Below are 21,138 nucleotides of genomic sequence, written 5' to 3' on the forward strand. Positions count from 1 at the left end.
TGTTAGAATTTGATGAAAACTACAGACCTCTCTCCACCCACTCCCCAAAACATACAAAAGCACAAATCCCAGGGTCCTGGGATGGAGCCCCACATTGGGTTCTCTGCTCAGCAGGGAGCCTGCTTCTCCCTCTCTCTCTCTCTCTGCCCGCCTCTCTGCCTACTTGTGATGTCTGTCTGTCCAATAAATAAATAAAATCTTAAAAAAAAATTTAATGTAAGAAAAAAATAGACTGAATGAGTTATCTGAGTCTTTGTGGCAGGGTGGGATGTCTAAGCAGAATGTTAGTGGATGATAAGCCTGCAGATTGAGAGAGACTGAAGTTGCAAATGATGGTGGAGAAAATTGATGAAAAAAAGGTGAAGGAAACAGAATATGAAAAACAAAACAAAACCCCAACACACATGGATTGTCATTTTGGCAAAGAGGAAAGACTTTTTTCTTCTTAAGAAATGACGGACAAGGGAAAGAGTGAAAATACAGAAGGAATAACATATCACATATCAGAGGTTGCCTTACTCCCAGTAATAAAACATGTGTCACTTCCTGGGAGCCAGTGGCTGGGAGCTTGAGAAGAGTAAAGAAATTCTGCTATGAAGAATGTGATAAGAGGCAGTAAAAACCACATGAAAACTTTTATATAGCCATTGAGGGTTTAAATTAGGCTGGAGTGCATGAATTTCATTGGAACCAGTCAGAATGGTTTTGCGGCTTTTTCTTGGCACCAGAGAAAGAAAACTATGGGAAACACCTAGAACTGAGGGAGGAGACATGGGATGTATGACGGCACACAATGGATATATATGGGAGGGATTCTTTTTCACTAGTTTGCAAGCTTGAGAACAGGAACTTCACAAAATGAACTGACTTATTCCTGGTGCTACGTTCAGTAGAGATTGTTAAAAGAAAAAGGGATAAATAAATTAATGAAATAGTTAAATGACACGGCAGGAACCAGGCTTGCAGAACCAGGATGAAGATGATGGGCTGGAGGACTAAGGAGGTCACGCTGAGACAAAGAAGGAAAAATAGCCACTTGCTAGAAAGGAAGTTGCACATCGTTCTTGGGGCAATGTTTACCTGAGGATGTAGGCATTATACAGAACACCCCTATTTTGTTCAGCTTTGTACACACTAAATATGAGTAAGAAATAATACCATAATTAATGAAAAGAGTTTTGGGATTGAAAATCCAAATATTTACTAGTACTTTAAAAAAATGATTCCATTCTACCACAAGGAAGTGTGATGGTAAATAAAATAAGTTTTAAAAAATTTCTCTGGTTTAAGATAAATATGATTGGAAAAGATTTTAGAAGACATCAAATAATGGTTTTGTCTAGTTCTATTTAAACTTAACCAATTAACTTAAGTAATTGTTACTTACGCTAATTGGTTACTTAAGAAGAACTGCTATTTTTCAAGGGCACTGAAGAAGTTTGTTATATTGTTATAGAACTGCCATGTTAAATTTTTGAGGGATTCCCCAAAGTAACTTGAACAGCAAACCTGGCATTGCAATGTACAGGACAGTAAATGAAACCAAGAAGGTCAAGGAGAGGACTCAAATGTACAGAGGCAATATGGTTTTTACCTTACAAAGAAAAATACACAGTCTCAATAAGTTTATTTAGTAGACAGAATAGACAACTTCAGTCACTTGGATGTTATGCCATGCAATAACAATTTCACACCCCACAATGAATTTACTTTTTTATAAAAATTAATTAATTTGTCAGACAGAAAGAGAGAGCATGCGAGTATGCACAAGCAGGGGAAGTGGCTGGCAGAGGGAGAAGAAGGCTCCCCGTTGAGTAAGGAGCCTGACTTGGGGCTCGAACCCAGGACCCTGGGATCATGACCTGAGCCAAAGGCAGACGCTTAACCAACAAACCACCCAGGTGTCTCATGAATTTACTGCTTTATAACTATTTCTGCCAAGTGGGTGTTAAGTTAGTAAATAAATTTTAAGTTGAATTTCTGTTCTTTGGTGGTGCTTCATTATTGTTCTTACATTATTTCATGAGTCCATGTTCCCTTTCCTTTTTTTGATTCTTGGGTTCCTTCTGTGAGGCAAATTAATGTAATATTGATTATCCTCTTTTAAATGCATAACAACTCACTTTCCCTTGATGAACTGTTGGTTTGTAAATGTTCTCAGTATCACACCTGTGGGGAGGGAGAGCACTGACATATGATGCCTTACTGTTTTATAGTAATGGGGCACTGGTACTCCAGAAACAAGGAGAGGATGATTAGATTTGCAGCACTACTAGGGAATAGAATACTTTCTTTTCTTCTTCAAAGACTGGGGTAGGAGTGGAAGTCTGTGTTAATTAAAGTGCAGGAATCGCTTTTGTAAGCTTCTTGTATTCTGGAATGTATCTTTTAAAAATGTTGTCAGCCACGTTCCTTTCATGTAGGGGCATGGCCAGATTAAAATTCCCAGGCATTATTTACTACTCAGTTATGCTTAGGAGAAAGGCTAGCCTTTGTAAGTATTGGCTTTCCATTTCTGAATTAAATAATAAATTTAACCATTTCAAGAATTATTACAAAATTCCCTGCAAACAAAATTATTACAAACATGTCCTTTACCAAGAGTGTATCTTGCACTGGTGTATATGGAGAGCTATATTTTGCATCCTTACAGATCAAGTGATCTGATAGAACATTGCTTGGTTTTCTGAGATGACCTACTTAAAGGCATCCAGTAGACACTAACTAGTTCCAAAGTAGATTTTGTCCACTGTTCTGGTCTGCAGAAGAAGGGTGATCCCTAATTATCCATGCATTGTCTTTACATTATAGATGACTCTTTTTTTTTTCTTTTTGAAGGATCCAGATACCACAAATATCTTTTCTATCTATATTTAAATGTATAATAGAAGCACTTCAGATTTGGTCTAGATCCTAGGAATGGAGTATTTTTTTTTTTTTAAAGATTTTATTTATTTATGTGTGAGAGAGAGCATGAAGGGAGAGAAGGTGAGGTTGAAGAAAACACCCCATGGAGCTGGGAGCCAGATGCGGGACCCAATCCCGGGACTCCGGGATCATGACCTGAGTTGAAGGCAGTCGCTTAACCAACTGAGCCACCCAGGCGCCCAGGAATGGGGTATTAACTGAATGATTAAAAAAGAAAAAAAAAATTTATTATGAAAACTTCTACAGAGACACAAAAACAGAAAGCACAATACATCCTCACATACCCGTCTTCCAGATCAACAAAATCTACTGATTGCTATTTTAATTAAAAAGTATCAGACTATTTTTTTAAACAAAGAAGTGCTTCTAATTATTTATAGTATACACAAAGTTTTATGAATGCCAAAATTCTTGAACCATGTGAAATGGACTTATTAAGAATATTCAAATACTCTTTTTATAAAATGCACATATGGCCACTTTCACTGCAATGTTAAAATTGTAACAGCAAAATCTTAAGCTTTTGCCATTAAAATTGCAGAACTGTATTTGACTTTTGTGGGATAGAATTAGATGCAATATCTGATTTGTTGACTTGCAAATTCCGCAGTTAGTAAATATTTAAATGAAGTTTACATTGTACAAATCAGTGTTCCGGGGTCCATTTAGGGTCATGATTATTCTTCATTTCACTAGACAATTTCCATTTCTTTGATTTCCTATGAGTACTTAGTTTTTAGATATGGAAAGTGAAGTTGTAGGAAAGAATCTTAGTGTAGAAATAATGAGTGCAGAAGAATAAATGCGAGTGTAAAATCAGCCTCAATACATGTCGCCAAAAAAAGCAGCACCAAACTGGGCGTATGTGAGTCTATCTATGTATATAAACACATAGAACACAAAGGAACATATTCTCTCCAAAAGCATTCTGTAGACTAGCGGAGAGAGAATGAGAAGAATAGGATCCACAGAAGGATGGCTTAAAGTATTAACATTTGGAGAGAATTCTAGTTATAGAGATTTTGTAATCATACATACTCTGACAATTGAAGACATCTTTTCATTTCTAGCACTATTTTACCATAATTGAAAGTATACTATTTTTTTTGTCAGAATAAAAGATAGAAAAATCCGAGGTATTTTACTATTCTTCAACCATAATCTGATATTTTAAACAAAAATCACTCCAGCCCTAATATCCTATCGACTTCACTTCCATAGTAACAATAAGAGGCAGCTTTTCAATAGGCTAGAGTATTAAGCCATAGTTTTGGCAATTAGAGTCACAATTTCTACCACCACTTACCACACTTAACACTTCAAACATATAAAGCTTTAGCATATCATGGAGATTTACATGATATTTAGCATATCATGGAGATTTACATGATATTCTAAACTTACATAAAGTTATTTCAGAGGAAATGTTCAAATCTACAATATTCCCATTAAAATCAAACTAAGCCAGCACAAACTATAATCTAAAAACATAATTTACAAGTGATACATATTCAAGCTTGGACAAGTGACAGGCAGAAAGTGAGACTCAAGATAATTGCAACATCAGGAACTAAGTAACTATAAAATTTTTTTTAAACTCTGCATTTTTAAGGTTATGACCCTAATGAAATATTTCAATTTACAAATACACCAAAGAAACAAAAATAATAACATTATGTTTTCATATATGAAGTATTTTTCTCTTCTTTTTTACAGGGCATTCATTTTTAGGGAATAAAGATTATTCCTTTTATATGTTCACTAGAGCCCACTGTATTCTATGTTGTATCATGCTACATGCTATGTGAATAGAACATATTCTAAAATCCCTTGAGAGCTAGACATAATCAATATAATTTTTAATCAGGAGGAACAGAACTCATGCAAGGGTAAAAATATATAACTGAGGAAAAATATATGGAGAAATGCTGTGCCCTGCAAATTACTTTATAGATATAAAATTTGTGCAGAGTAAGAACAGCAAAAAGAATGAAGTTTCCAGTTCCCTCTATCTGTAACAGTTTTATATAATGTAGTAGCTACCAATCTGGGCTGTGTCTTGCATCTGGGCTGGCTATACCACTCTTCTAGAATCCTCCAGGATCCTGTGTTATAAGGACTTTACTGCCCCTTCTAAAGCTTTCAGAGTCCAGAGCTCTAAAGGAAGTTGAATGCATTTGATGTTGGTTGGTAAGGTTATGACTTTCTTGGATTTGGACAAAACACAGGAGAAGGAGGTAGGATGTCTCCTAAATACACAGAATTCATCAGAGAATGTCATATCACATATCTGAAAAAACACTTACCAAATATTTAATATTAATAGCTACATTGCAATACTCAGTTTAGATTAATACCATCACATTCCTATATAGTGGTTGATACTAAGGACATAGCTATGAATTAGACCATGCCAACTTTCTTATTTTATTTTTTTCTTTAAAGATCTTATTTATTCATTCATTTGACAGAGAGAGAGAGAGAGACAGAGAGAGAAAGAGCACAAGCAGGGGGAGGGGTACAGGGAGAGGAAGATGCAACCCCCCGACTCAGCAAGAAGCGAGAGTTGGGGCTTGATCCCAGGACCCTGGGATCATGACCTGAGCTGAAGGCAGACACTTGACTGAGTGAGCCATCCAGGCACCCCCAGACCATGTCAAACTTCTGATATTTATGACGAGAAACAAGCTCCTCAAAACAAAAAATTTCAATGAAAATATGATATCATCCTACATTGGGAAGGTGAGACAAGTCTTCCTGAACCTGGCTATAAATGAAAGTTTTTTTTTTTTTAAATTAATTTATTTATTTCAGAGAGAGAGATGGAGAGCACAAGAAAGTGGGGAGGGGTGTACGGACAGAGAGGGAGAGAAAGAATCTTAAGCAGGCTCCACGCCCAGCACAGAGTGAATGTGGGGCTTGAGCTCAGGACTAAGATCACGACCTGAGCGGAAATCAAGAGTCAGATGTTTAACTGACTGAGCCATCCAGGCGCCTCAGTTTTGGATTTTAAAAGAGAGCTAAGTTTTGAAGAAAAATTTCTCTCTTCATAACATGTCACGAGAAGTATCCTGCATGCTGAACTGTAGTATTTATAAACCCATCCCCTTGTTTGTCTGAAACGCAACTATTAAAGCACGTGAACATTCGGATTCAATCTTCTCATGACAATGAAACAGTAAGGTGCCTCAGTAATCAGCGTAGGCTCACGTACTTGAGCGTTTACATATTCTAGTTGCACAACACAGAGTTTAAGCTGCATTCACAGGCACAGAACAGCAAACCTAGGCTCGACCAGAGGTCACAACACTGTTGTTTTTAAACAATAGTTAAGGTTGAAGGAAAGTAGATTGACTTAAAACCCCTTACATAGTAATTTTAACCATAGTCATTTTTGAAGGACTTAATTATATCTGTTTTTCATTTTCTCATCTAGTATTTATACAGAATGCAGAGGAGTTTTGACTGTTGGAAGCCAAATGCTATTCATGGTCCCCGCCCAGGGTGTGGAGTGCTGTTCATACTATACTGACAGTACTGGCTCCAAGTCAGTCTCTCATAATCAGGAATGTGTTGCCAACCCACACGGCAATGTTAGATAGGGAGCGTGTGGCAATTACATAAAAGAGAGACGGTGACAGATACTTCTATAAGAAAACATGATATGTCAGATTTTGAGATGGAGTAAAAAGGTGGAAAAAAGATGCCAGGAACAAGAGAGAAAGGGAGAAAGTAGACTTGGATAGTCCTCTGCTGAGGTGAAAACAGTGAAATGAAAAGAACAAAGCAAAAAAAGAGTCACATTAAATTTTACAACTAGTTCCCACAAGATAAACCTGTTATGTTTCTTCCTGCCCCTTCCTTACTGTTTATATGTAGAAAACTATCTGAAAGATTAAGTACTAACTTAGTAAGTATAGAAATGTCTTATATTTATAATTTTTAAACTTCAACTACACTTTCTTTTTCAGGGTCTTTTCTGTTCCTTTTTTATTTTGTTCTCAAGGAAATCAGAACACCCAATGTTCACCACTACTCTTTAGTAGTTTACACCCTTATTTCATTGGCTACAGGATAACCATCTTATAAGATCCTACTGTAGGAAAGTGCCATTAAAATACTCTCTACCACAATGAAGCATGAGACATCATAGAGCTCCATCTTAACCCCTATCCAGTGTGGTTTGCTGCAGAAAGAACAAAAACTGCCTCATTTGAGCTTTTTTTTTTTTTTTTTTTCATTTTACTATCTCATTTTACTGTATTAAAAACTATATAATTTTTTTAAGGAAGAGACTGAAGGGGTTTGTTAGCTGGTTAGCTGAATGCCCAACCTTCCAGTGAGTAAAAAATTTTCCAAATAACGTATCTGAAATGTATTTCGTTTCTGCTTGAAATCAGAACGGCAGAGTGGAAAAAAATCTTTCTCTGGGTTTCAAGAGATCTGGATTCTAAACACAGCTCTGTTATAAATTACTAATTATGTATCTCCTTTGGCAACCTAGACTACTCTGGGCTTTTGAAAGTGAGAGGTTTGGTTTAAATAGTATCTAGATTCCTTCTAGTACCAAACTCTGCTCTTCCCTGTGTTAGCTGGCTGGTTGATGTTGTCAGCTAAGGAAATGCTATATAGATGATTTAGGAAAAGACTCCTTTCAAGAGGATGGACTAAGGAAAGGGCTACACATCTGAGGTTGAAGCACACAACTTTTTTTTTTTTTTTCCTTAAAGATTTTATTTATTTGAGATAGAGAAAGAGGGAGCAGGACAGAGAGAGACAGCAGGAAGAGGAGCAGAGGGAAAGAGAGAAGCAGACTCTGCGGTGAGTGCACAGCTATACACAGTGATCAATCTCACAATCCTGAGGTCATGCCCTGAGCTGAAATCAAGAGTCAGATGCTGAACTGACTGAGCCACCCAGGCATCCCAGACAACTGTTTCCCCTATTAGTTCAATGAGTCTCCTTGCATGCTTAAAAGGACAACCCAAAATTTGGCAGTTAACTTCTCTTCCAGTTGCTGTATTAATCCAACGAACATTGGAACACATCTTTTTTAAAAATTAGGAAGTAAGAGAGATTTGGAAATTCTTAGACTAGAGCTCAGAAACCTAGATGGAAATCCACAATTTCCCTTAACGATGGAAACGCTATCGTTAACTAGGTCTTACGTGGTCTTGAGTAAGTTATTAAATCTTCATGAGCTCAGGAATATGTACTCCAAGACCTCTTCTAATTCTGTAATTACTGATAGCCAGTAGCAACTGCCAGATTTAAAGATCACAAAAACTGTACAGAGCACTATTAATATTTTTAAATGGCTTAAAACAAGAGTATTTAAAAAGAAATGAGTACATTAGCAATATCCACTGTTTTTCTTGATTTCTCACACATAAAAGGGATTAGTGAAGACTACTTTTCATGAGAATTAAATGAGATAAATGAGATTTGTATTGTTTTCCGCTTTTTTCTTCTTTGTATACTAGCTAAAATCTTTATATTAACAATCTGCACTTTTCTTTGAACAGCTAACAAATTATTTCACTTTTAGAATATGCACAGTATAAAATCAGCAAATTACTCAACTAAATAACTAAGAATTATTGCTTTTGAATTCCAAACATCAACACTCATTTTGAAGAATACCTTTAGTTTAAAGCAAATATAACTTATTACTATTTGAAAGTTATTATATAATAATGGAGTTTATTTAAGATGGTGTAAGCACTTCCATAATATACCAATATTTTCAAGGTGTTTGTTTAACTTGGTTATAAAATACACTCTGGGAAAAATGAGTAGGTTCTTTGTGAGAACAAATGCTTTTGAAAACTTCAGTAGCAAAGAAAGATTTCAGGATGAAAATGGTCCTGTATCAAACAATTCAAAGCATATTTTATTTCTAAAAAGAAATCTTTTTTGGGGCGCCTGGGTGGCTCAGTGGGTTAAAGCCTCTGCCTTTGGCTCAGATCATGATCCCAGGATCCTGGGATCGAGCCCCACATCGGGCTCTCTGCTCGGCAGGAGCCTGCTTCCTCCTCTCTCTCTGCCTGCTTGTGATCTCTGTCTGTCTAATAAATAAATAAAATATTTAAAAAAGAAAGGAAAGCAGAACTTTAATATAGAAAAAAAATACACAGATACAAAAAAAAAAAAGAAATCTTTTCCTTTTCTTCTTTTCTTGAATCTCTTGTAATGAATATAAAATTTCTGAATTTAGAAGTAAGGTTTGTAACAAGTTACCATTTTAATAAATAAGGTCAATAACATTATAATCATCTTTTTAGATATATGTGCATATTTGGAAACAAGTTGTCAACAAATTCGTGTATTTGAATTTCTTTAACACATGTGCCTGCACACATTCCCTAACAAGATAAAAACCTCATATGCAAACTAGGAGTTACTTTGGCTTACTGCTCATTTTATATGTAATCAAAAAAATCACCTATTCAAACAAAGTATATCAGACTAGTGTAGCATAATTTTGTACATTAAATATATTTCCATGAGTGTCTGATTTCTTTACTGTTTAGCTCTCAAACCTAAGTTCAAGTGTAAAAATAACATTTTCTCAGACTAAATCATACAACTATTAATTTAACAAATATGAAGTAAATAATCTTTTATTTATTTATTTATTAAAAGAATTATTTGATAGAGAGAGACACAGTAAGAGAGTGGGGAGTGGGAGAGGGAGAAGCAGGCCTCCCACCAAGCAGGGAGCCTGATTGTGGGGCTCGATCCCAGAACCCTGGGACCCTGACCTGAGCTGAAGGCAGACACTTAACGACTGAGCCACCCAGGCGCCCCTGAAGTAAATAATCTTTTAAAACACAAAGATGAGAACATAAGAAATTAGGATTTAATTTTTAATATTCACATGTTCATTACCCAATTTCTTAAATGTTAGAAATAGACATCTACATCAATAGGTAACTTCACTATTTATACTCTGAGACTATCACAGTTTTATCTATTTGAATAAGTAAGGGTTTGGGTTTTTTTTCCCCCCACAAAGGGCAAAAATTCTTCACATAAACTTCTCTATGAGGACATGTTCATAAGAAGGTCAGGCTGTTATTCATATGCTAGTTGTTGCACAACATTAAGTAATTATGAAGTACAATTTATGAAAGAGAAGACTTTAAGCTACAAAAAGTGCCCTTTCTGCTTTTCAACTCTAAAAACTTACTGATCAGAGTTAAACAGTAAAATCATGTATATAACAAATTTCTAAGCTATTTTCTGTCCTTGAAAGTTTTCAGATCAAGGTTACATACAATCACCTCATAAAGCTGGCTATTTATTTATCTATTTATTTATTAAGTGCTCACTTCTGCAACACATGTATTTATTTATTTATTAAGATTTACTTATTTAGGGTGTCTGGGTGGCTCAGTGGGTAAAGCCGCTCCCTTCGGCTCAGGTCATCTCAGGGTCCTGGGATCAAGTCCTGCAACGGGCTCTCTGCTCAGCAGGGAGCCTGCTTCCTCCTCTCTCTCTGCCTACTTGTGATCTCTCTCTGTCAAATAAATAAATAAAATCTTAAAAAAAAAAAAAAGATTTTACTTATTTATTTGACAGAGAGATAGAGAGAGAGCCCAAGTAGCAGAGTAGCAGGCAGAGCAACTGGGAGAAGCAGGCTCTTTGCCTGAGCAGGGCGCCCAATGCGGGACTCAATCCCAAGAACTTGGGATCATGATCTGAGCCTAGGGCAGATACTTAACCAACTGAGCCACCCAGGTGCCTCTAGTGTTTTCTTTCAATGCTCATGCATACATACCCATAATATCAATTAAGTGCTCAATAATTTCCTTTATAATTTCAAATTCATTGCTAATTTGTAATTCCTGAATTGAAAAAAAGAAGCAAAACTTCTTTTATTAGAAGTAAAGCACAATGTGTAGATTATGTTCAGTCCAGAGCTAAACTTAACCTTAAGTAACAGAACAAACCAGTGGCAGAGCACTTTAAAATAAAAAATATTTCACTGGAACAATGGCCTTAAAAATGAATATGACCCTTTATTATGCCACTACTCTCGTTGAACTAGAAACACCTTAAAGTTCTTTCTCAGCTATGTCCCAAAGTTTGTCTACAAGGCAAGGCACCAGTCTATAAATGCATTGAGACATTTACTTCAAAAATGTAGAGGATTAGATTGATAATTCTAATTTTGTTTTCTCTTCCACTTATTTATGTTAAAAAAGGCCTCTATCCATGTCTAACACATAATTTTATTCTACTCAATACATTGAGATTTATGTACCAATCAGGTATTTTTGAACCAGAGTTACGCTCTGCAAATAAGAATTTATCATCGATAAAGTTGTTTTTTATGCACCTCATACTAATATTGTGATACTATGATTTGTTAACCACCTTGCATTCAATACTGAATCTACTTTTGTTGAGCACCTTTTACAGATGGGGTAACTTACCCTTGAAGGGATTGAGCCCAGTTGCTCAAGAAAGGATCACACTGCTACTGATGTAGTAAATAATTCAAGCTTGGGCTGTCTGCCTCTTAATCTATAAACCTACACACCATAACTTCTAAAATATATATTTAAAACTTCATTCCAGACCAAACAAATTATGTCCTCCAAGAGTTCCGTTCCCTATGTTTCTTTTTTGAAGTGGGTGGTCTGAGAGCCAATGCACTCCTACCAGGCTATTTTGCCTCTCTAGAATTGCTGATTTGGATTACTACCTCTTATTTCCATTAACCAGTCCTGTAGGGAAAACTCTTTTGAGAGTGCAAGATACAGGGGGTGGTTCAGTGGGTTAAGTCTCTGCCCTCGGCTCTGGTCATGATCTTAGGGCCCTGGGATTGAGCCCCGCACGGGCTCCCTGCTTGGCGGGGAGCCTGCTTCCCCCTCTCTCTCTGCCTGCCTTTCTGCCTGTTTGTGATCTCTCTCTATCAAAATAATAAATAAAATCTTTAAAAAAAAAAAAAAAAGAGTGCAAGATGCACAGTGCTGTGGAGGAGGAGTAAAACAAGTAGAAAACATTGCTCCTGCCTTGAGAAGTTTACAATCTAAAAACATGCTACCCAAAATATTTAAGTGCTGTACAATGCCTGGACTGGGATGCTTACTAGAGATGACTAGATGACTAGAGACGACTAGAGATGAGAAGTGTCGTTTGATTAGGGTTTTGGTGGAGAGGACAGAGACTGACAGAGAAGAGGCCAACATGGTATAAAGCTTTGGCAGTGGAAATAAGACTTGTGGAATGGTTTAATAACCCTTCTTTATTTCAAAACACAATTTTAAATATTTCATTTCAATTCTCTCTCAAACACATACAAAATTACTGACCTTCTACATTCATGGCTTCTCTCAGAACATGAAGTTTCTTTTGTCTCTCTCGAATTCGGTCCAAAGCACTTGATATTGCTGAGGAAGTGGGCAATTCTCTCATGTGCAACATTGGATCCACTTTCTGAGGGCCAAAGATATCCAACGCTATGCTTCCATCCGAGTATCTTGCTTCCTTTTTTCTAGGAGTAGTTGAAGTCCGTACTGTTACTGCCTGAGGGAGGTACTGTCGGAATCCACCAGTTTCCCCAGAAAAGTCTCTGTCGGCTGTGCAAAGCAAGTCCATGGATGAAGCCCAAATCTTCTTCTTGGGAAGCACATCAATGCCAGGGAGAGTTTTTTTTTCTGGGCCACTAGTTTTGAACTGGTAAGGGGAGCAGGCATTTTCAGAATCTTCGTGTCCAGAATTATTATCTGATGAAATGTCCTTGAAATAATCTTCCTCATCTTGTGTGTCTCTGATGGACAGAAATCCCATAGATTTACTAAGCCCTTTGTTAAGAAAGGTCTGCTGAGAGAATGGAGACTTGTGTATGTCTAGTACATCAGAAGTAGTGCTTCTTCCTGGAATGATAAGAATCTATCATGTATGCACAGAAGTTTTAGAAAATAACTGGAATGTAACCTTACTATTGACAGTGAAAGTGCTGGTAATTTCCTAAATCTTCCTAATGGGAGGATCAGAGATGAAATGGATGGTAGTAATAATGAAAGTGGAAAGAGATGCTATGTTTGTATAACTTTCATAGTCCAATGTTTCTTACCCAGTGAAAACAATAATGTACGGAACTTACTTTTTTGAGTAATAGCATTTTATATTCATCAAAGGTGAATTATTTGGTTTTTTAAAATAGACAAAAATATAGGCAAAAGTTTCTGATACTATCCATTTTGGCAGAATATTAATTTAATCCATGAAATGATTTGGGATAATAATAGAATGTAAAGTATACTCCTTTAACTTCTAAAGATACAATTCAACCACATATCACTTCAACATGAAGACTTGGTATGTTCTGATTATTTAAATATTTTTAAAGAAGAAACAGAATTCTTGCTATATTCTGGATGAAAAAAAGATCGCAGCATTTGGAATTCTTTTTTTTTTTTTTTTTTTTTTTTTTTTTTAAAGATTTTATTTATTTATTTGACAGAGAGAAATCACAAGTAGGTAGAAAGGCAGGCAGAGAGAGAGAGGAGGAGGAAACAGGCTCCCTGCCAAGCAGAGAGCCCGATGTGGGACTCGATCCCAGGACCCTGAGATCATGACCTGAGCCGAAGGCAGCGGCTTAACCCACTGAGCCACCCAGGCGCCCCGCATTTGGAATTCTTAAGTATCAAAGTTTTATTATGATTAAATATGTTTTCAGAAAATTTGACTGTTTGAAATCCAGATAATCTGATTGTTTAAATTATGTAAGAATCTTAATTTTTCCAGGGCAGACCATCATGTATTAAAATAGCTTTTACTCTTGAACATAAATGCATCAATATTTGTCAATTGAAATTAAGTACTAATTCCTTTTATTCTTTAGTCCTTATGTGTTGATGTAGTTAAAAATCAGTAAGGCATTCTAATTTTTTTTATGGCACCAGTCTATAAATGCATTGAGACACAGCAAAAAGGTCCAACCAGAAATTAATTTTTGTAATTCAGAGTCAGTAACACAAAAAATCATATATATATATATATATATATATATATATATATATATATATGTATATGTATGTTTGTATATGACTCCACTATAGGAAAAGAAATGTAGAAAAATACTTCAGAGTTACTAACCCCAAATCCCATAAACACTGAAGATTTCCTGTTTTAACCTTCTGTGATCCCTCTTAATAACTTATTTGCTCTGTATACTATATAAAATAATGACTAAAACTTTCCTAGTAGTAATAAATTGCTTAGTAATTCATCCGAATAAGTCAATTTCTTCTTCAGGGTGATAGCTATAAGCTTTAATTCCCTGACTCCACATTTCACCTTAAAAATCTTAGAAAAGGGAATTCATTTCAGAATGGTCAACAAATAAATCTTTACTGGAAAATTAGACTCAAACATTTCGCTTTTCTTGCAACTCATCTTCCCTGGACATGGATCCACTTAAGTGAAGATAAGGATAACACCAATATTTGGGCCATGTCATATAAAGAACACTGAGAATATACCACACCACAATTAGACATAGATTGTCACACTCTAGCTTCTAATCTAATTTAAAACTGATAAACACATCTATGTTATATTATTTTAGAAGTAAATTACATTCTTAAACAAACCTCATATTGAAATTCATTAATTTAAGATTTTATTAAGAAATAGAGAACAGAGAGATTCTTGAAAATTAGGTAAAAAATAAAAATTGAAAGGACTTAAGGATCATACAACCATAGATGAGCTCAACAATCTATCTTTTTTTACTGCCTTGATTCCCAAAAAGTAGCCAAAACTTAGAGAAAATCCAACAAATGAGGATTTTGGCAACATCATAAATCCATAGTAAAACACCTTGGACCCTCAACCCTCAATGTGTTGACAGTAATTTCACTTACTCTCCACAATGCTTCACTTTTCCTCATTCTTCAAATTCCCCACACTATTCTGTCTTTTCTTTTCTGATGATCTTGTCTTATATTTCATCAAGAAAATAGAATCTGTCAAAAGAAAGCTTCTCATTTTCCCCTGGCTAATTTTATACATCTACCTGTGTCTGTCTATCTTTTCTTTTGTCTCAAAAGATGAAATTTTCTACCAGTTGAAGGCCAATTCCCAACATGTGTCCAGTCCCCTCTCCTTTTATGTTACCAGAGATTTTACTTCTTTGGTTAATGTCTGTCCTCAATCTTAACTAACTCCCTTCTCTGTTGAGTCATTCCCATTAGTATCTCTATAATAAACAAAATCTTTCCCCTGTTACTACGTTTCCTTCTAGCTCCCTTTGTCAACAAATTCTTATTTTCCATTAGTACTCTATTGACTTTAGTCAACTTCCAACTCCTCCACACCTTGGGAACTTCCATTTTGTAAAACTAATGACCTCCATACTGCTAAATCCAACAGATATTTTGCATCTCTATCTTACTTATCTCTCAGCAACAACTAATGGTGATGACAGCTACTTAATGAAGTACTTTCATCTCTTTATAAGACCGGTTTTCTCCTACTTCTTAGACTGCTCATTCTTAGTTTTTGCTTTTTCCTCCTTTATTGGAAGATATCTAAATGTTGGAATTCCTCAGGTATCAATTTCAGAACCTTATCTTTTCACTCTCTTCTTGATAATTTCATCTACTAACAAAGCTAATTAACTACATACTGATAACTCCCAAGTTTATATTCTTGGCACCAACATCTTCTGGGAGCTCTAATTTCATATAATTGAGACTTCTATTATTATATCATAAAAGCACCTCAAACTGAACATGCTTAACACTATTTTTTGCTTGCCACATCCAGAGACATCTACTCAACTTCAATCTTCCCAATTTTAGTAAGTGGTATCACTACCTAACCGATGGCTCAAAACATCAGTTTTGAGCACCATCCTGAAATCCTTCATCACCCTTATTGCTTGTATCAAATCCATCAGAAGTGCTAGCTATTTAACTTCTCAAAGATATCTTCCTCCATGTGATTATTTCCTTTTTCACTGACATCGCCCTGTTCCCAGTTAAGATTATCACTTGACTAGAAAACTGCAACAGCTTCTGGATAGGCCTCCCTTCTTTCTTCACGAAACTACTCCTCTACTTGGCAGCCAGTGTTACTTTCTCAAACTACATATTCCATGATGCCACCACCCTTTTAAATAAGTCTCAAAGGCATACTATCACACTCAAAATAAAATCAAGACTCTTTTCAGATCTGCCATTTGAATCTTTTAGTCTCATCTCCACTTCTTCTATTCCATCCAGGCCACAGGTTTTCCTGTTAAGTTCTCTTATATGTTAGGACCTTTATACATAAATTTTTCTATGCCCTGAATGGTCCAGACCTTTCGCATGGTTAGTTTTTCTTATTCTATACTTTTATTTTAAATATGACACCAACCACTACTGAAATAATCATTTATTTCAGTAGTGGTTGGATGAAATAATTCATGAATTCATAGATGAAATAATTCATACATAAGTGTATCATGAGTCTATTCCACTCCTAACAGGTAGATTTATCATTCTCTTATATGTCATTAGTATTTATTGACAATATATTAAAGGGCCATGGTATCCTAAAAGAGCCATGTCTTCTCACCAGCCATATGAGACTTAAAACTAATTGCTAATAAGGTGGCTCTTGGATAACTACTGCTCTATAAATGCTAAGCTTTTGCTTTATGCAAATTAGTAGATATAAAAAATATTCCAATTCATATTTATTGGAAGTCCAGAAAGTTAAAAGTCTAGAACATTACCATTTTTAGACTCTGTAAGGTAGTACAAAATTGTAATGAAAATAATTCATTTAGAGGTTTGCACTACCTTCCTATTCTGCTTCTACAAAATACACCAAATTTAACTATTTCTCAATTTGCTCTACATGCCTGAAAATCCCATTATGATAGCCAGCTTAAAATTCCATGACCATTATTTATAAAAGATTTTTAACCATAATAAGGTCTCTTCTAGTAGCCAATAAAATAAACAAAGGAATGGGTAAATAGGAAGAGGAGTGTGTGAGAGAGAAGGGGTTGGGAGGGATTGATACTCTTGGGAAAATGGGCAACAAATTGTGAAGGTGTGAAACAAAGTTCAGAGTGATATGTATATATCTGTTAGACATGGTCTAAAGTAAAATTCTAAGAGCTCTGAGCCACAAAAGCATTAAAGGGAGAAACTGAGTGTGGATCACCTTTTGAAGAAAGAAAAAGGTAGTGGTAGGAAAGAGATGTTTGGGCCTCACAGGCCTGCACCTGCCTAAGGGTCAGGGAAGCCAGTCGTACCTAATGGTGGGAGGCAGTAACCCCTGCTTCTCTTCCACAGGCAGGAGAGTTAGACAGCCTCTCAAAACACTGTGAAAGATAACTGATAGCAAGAGACTACTGCATACCCATCTTTTATGCAGATTTTCAATTATCCTGAGCATCTTCAGTCCATCATTCTTCTTGGAGAACTTTTCAATATTGGAAACACACTTGACATGGTTGGGCATCTGTTCTGTTTTTGTAACTGCCGTCAAGCTAGTATTATATTTAGTAGTGAAACCAAATACATCCATTAAAAGAAGTTCATTATCATACAAGATGACCAGATTTTTGAAATGCTGTATCTAATTTCTTATGTGATGTTTCTTCTTTCACATAAATTTTGTTCTACATGGAGTACCACTCACAGAGTTGGTGTTGGAAACTATTTATTTGCAGTTATTTTGTCTACTTTTATTACTGTACCTTTTTCATGTTTGTTAGAACCAAACATCAAAGCATGGTTAAGAATTTTCAGTAGAAATGGAGTCACCATTTGGGGTAACAGTCTTCAGATCATTACAATTTCTAGCTCTATAGGAACATGGCCTGGAGCCTTTTCTAGTGCACTCAATTGGGAAAGACTGTCGCAGATACGGCCCTTCTCCTGTACACTTGGAGTGACTTTTGGCTACATGGCTGGCCTTGTGATTTCACCACTGTGGATACACTGTAATAAAAAGCAACTTACATACAAGAACAATTAACTGGAGCAAAGGGAGAGAAGACATTTCTTTGTGCAGATTCCATATAGACTGTGCAGACACATGTATGTGGGTCTAAGCCAGGCAGTTCCATTTATAGCACCGTTTTTTTAATGTAGTTACAACATGATGTTACTGTTTTTGTAGTTACAACATGATGTGCTTTTCTAACCCCTGAGAGATTGTACCTTCTAGTTGAAATAAAATATTTATAATAGAAAAAATAAAAAAGAAAAGAAACGTTTGGAGCTAAGTGCTTTTACCAGTGGGTCTAATATTTTAGGACTGTTTTTGTTTGTCCCCCCCCCCCCCCGGCTTTTTGTAATTTTATTTATTTATTCAGTGTTCCAAGATTCATTGTTGTGTTTGTTTTTTTGGATAAAAAAGGAGATATACCTTTATCTAGGCAACAGAGATGTGGATTTTGGCTTGTATAAACATACCCTTTTTGAATCACATATTCTTAACAGGCTCTCAATGCATTTTGTCCTATCAGTGATCCTATCTTCAGCTGTACATCTGGATATGGAATTGCATGATTAACACTTCACAAGTGGATAAAATATATATAGCATCACATATCATCATGGTTGCCTTATATTGCTAAAGTACTACTGAAAAAGTTTCACTAATTTGGGAACTAAAAATGAGAGCTCAGCTATAGAATATGGCTCTTTAAATGAGGAGAAACGAATTCTAGGCTCATTTTATCAGGTGCATAGGCTGCTAGACCAGTGAAAACCATGTACTGTTGTTAGTACCAGTGCTCCTTACTTACTAACTTCATTTGAGCCTAGGTAAAATGCAATTTCTACACCTGCTTTCCAAATCTTTCTGAACATGTGCTCAACTATTATTATTATTTTATTTAACAGGCAATAAACAGCACTGAAATCATTAAGTACATCTAATAGCTGTGCTCACTACCCATTTTGATCACAGGAAGTTAATGTTATTTTTGAAGGCAATGCCACTGGAGCGACTCTTAAAGGGTTTCAGGTAGAAACTTCTTTAATATTTCCTCATCCTGGGACAGTTACTAGCTCTTTCCACTATACTCACAGAGCATGCTGGCCCTCTCTTAGGACATTTCTTTCACTATATTAAAATGATCTGTTATATTAGATATCTGTCATCATTGCCACTTGTTTCCTCACTCCACTCCCAACTGGAACAGTAACATAAGAAACCATGTCTTACCTGTTTCTGTATTTCTAGTTCTTGATTAAAGACATTCCAAAACAATGCTTATAGAATGGATTATTACATAACTTTTTGAAACCTTTTAAACCCAATTTAGGTAGTGTAATCTACCAGAAAGATTACTGTCAAAACACCTGGGTTTTAATTCTCACTTTACCAAATATAATCCATGAGGTTGGACAAGCCACTTAATTTCCATATTTTTCACTTCCTTCATCTACGATGCTGCAGACATTACTTATTATACCTTCTTCTTAAAGATGACAGGATAAATGTACTAACACCCAATGAAATATAATGAGCTCTTCTGAACAAGGGCAACATAAAATTCCAAATTCTGCCTCCTTTTGCTTTTGTTTTATTTTCCTCAGCATATCATTATCTATCCAGGGGGAAATTAAAAGTTCTTTTGAGAGGAAATCATGAAACCAGAAATCAAAAGATCTACAAGTTTTAGATCCTATTACTTAAAAAATCAAATTATTCAAAACAGGATAAACGGTGACTATAGGTGGATTTTACATCTCTTGAAAAGACTCTGAGTTCAAAGAGAGTTTACAAACAACATTAGATTATATACATTTACAAGTATCCAAATAGAAAATCAAACCATAAACATTCTCCTTTTGGAGAATACATAGCTTGCTAAAAACTAAATGGGGGAAAAATAAATACAAATAAAATATTTTAAGAACATAAAAAGGTTTCATAATAGGATATATTCCATTTATTTCAGTCAAATTGAAAAAAATCTCCCTTGTAAAGTACATTTTAACTATATTTGTTAAATATGATTAACATCAGCTTTAATTGGTATCATCATTCACCTTTCCCCTCATACAAAAGACTTAAGCGTCTCTTAGAAGCTAACTTCAAAATGACATTTCAGTATTAAAAGAGGTTTCCCGATTCCCCATCTGTCCTCACAAGTGTGTTCAAGTACACACAAAAAAGAAACATGATATTGTCAATACACCCAAGTTCTGAAGCACTATCAGGCTGATCTGATCATGGTGTAGGTTTCCGCCTTAAGCTTGGCAGGAAATGTTTGATTTCTTTTTGCTGAGTGAAGCCATTTTATCAGCCGTGGCAGTATAAAATAACAAAATGGGGGCAGACAGCCTGCAAGTTTAGGCCTTTGCTTTTGTTAACAGATCTGAGAGGTAAGATATAAAGAGAGACCTTTCAAGGTCATTGACTCGTAGATAAAAAAATGTTATTGTTAAGTTTCAGTTGAAGAATCAAATCACTTAGACACAACGCATTATCCCTAAAATTGTTTACTTCTTTTAACTTAATTCTGTATCTCAATGCCCATTTTGACATCTTCTTTATTGAAAACTACAGCCAGGAGCCTAATAAATTAAAGCTATCAGTACATAAAGGTTTCAGGCTGGTTTGCAAAGAGAATGCTTTCGTACTGATGTAGTTTAACAAGGCTCTTTGTTACAAGTGACCACTGGCGGAGAAGAACTGCACTGCCCAAAACTAACATTTGTGTCCCTAAAAATATTTCTTCTTCATAAGTCCATTTTTTTAATCTTAAGGTTTTTATATTACATTAGTATAAGCCATTGACTATTAGCTGCTAATTGTTTGTCTTAAATGAGTATAATTAGTACATTATGTCAATTTGGTCTTTGAAATGTGGTTTTATACATGTGTTGAAGGCAAATTAAGACAGCCCTTGAGCAATACTGCTGTGGAAAGCAATGCCTAAGAAGAATTGAAGAATTCTCTCGTATTACACTTGATCTCAAAAGGCTATTAAGTGTAAGGACCTCTAATTCTACCCAAAATGTGAATATAAACAAAATCTGATATATCTTAAATGACAAATTGTAATTCCTTACAAATTTCCTTGAGTTTTGATACAGGGAAGATGTAACTCTCCAGTAAAGGGATAGGACTATTAGAAAATAAAATCAATTGACAGTCCATTTACAGATTTCTCTGTTAAATTTATAAAGTTACTTGTGTCAGTTCTAGATTATCTGCATTTGGATAGTCCGT

The 21,138-nt window shown here is 35.5% G+C and overlaps 1 protein-coding gene across 11 annotated transcripts in view; it reads right to left on the minus strand.

Moving 5' to 3' along the window:
- The window catches only part of PTPN13 (protein tyrosine phosphatase non-receptor type 13), a 213,786-nt gene that overhangs the window by 90,166 nt on the left and 102,482 nt on the right, over positions 1-21,138 (minus strand). For 10 of the 11 annotated variants that reach the window (XM_059173335.1, XM_059173333.1, XM_059173330.1 and 7 more), the window contains exon 7: positions 12,252-12,815. The exons of the other annotated variant lie outside the window; for it this stretch is intronic. In XM_059173335.1, the coding sequence (XP_059029318.1) occupies positions 12,252-12,815 (564 nt within the window). The remainder of the gene's footprint in view (positions 1-12,251; positions 12,816-21,138) is intronic. 11 annotated transcript variants of the gene reach the window in all.

This window comes from Mustela lutreola, chromosome 1 (assembly GCF_030435805.1).
Source record: "Mustela lutreola isolate mMusLut2 chromosome 1, mMusLut2.pri, whole genome shotgun sequence".
NCBI lineage: Eukaryota > Metazoa > Chordata > Mammalia > Carnivora > Mustelidae > Mustela > Mustela lutreola.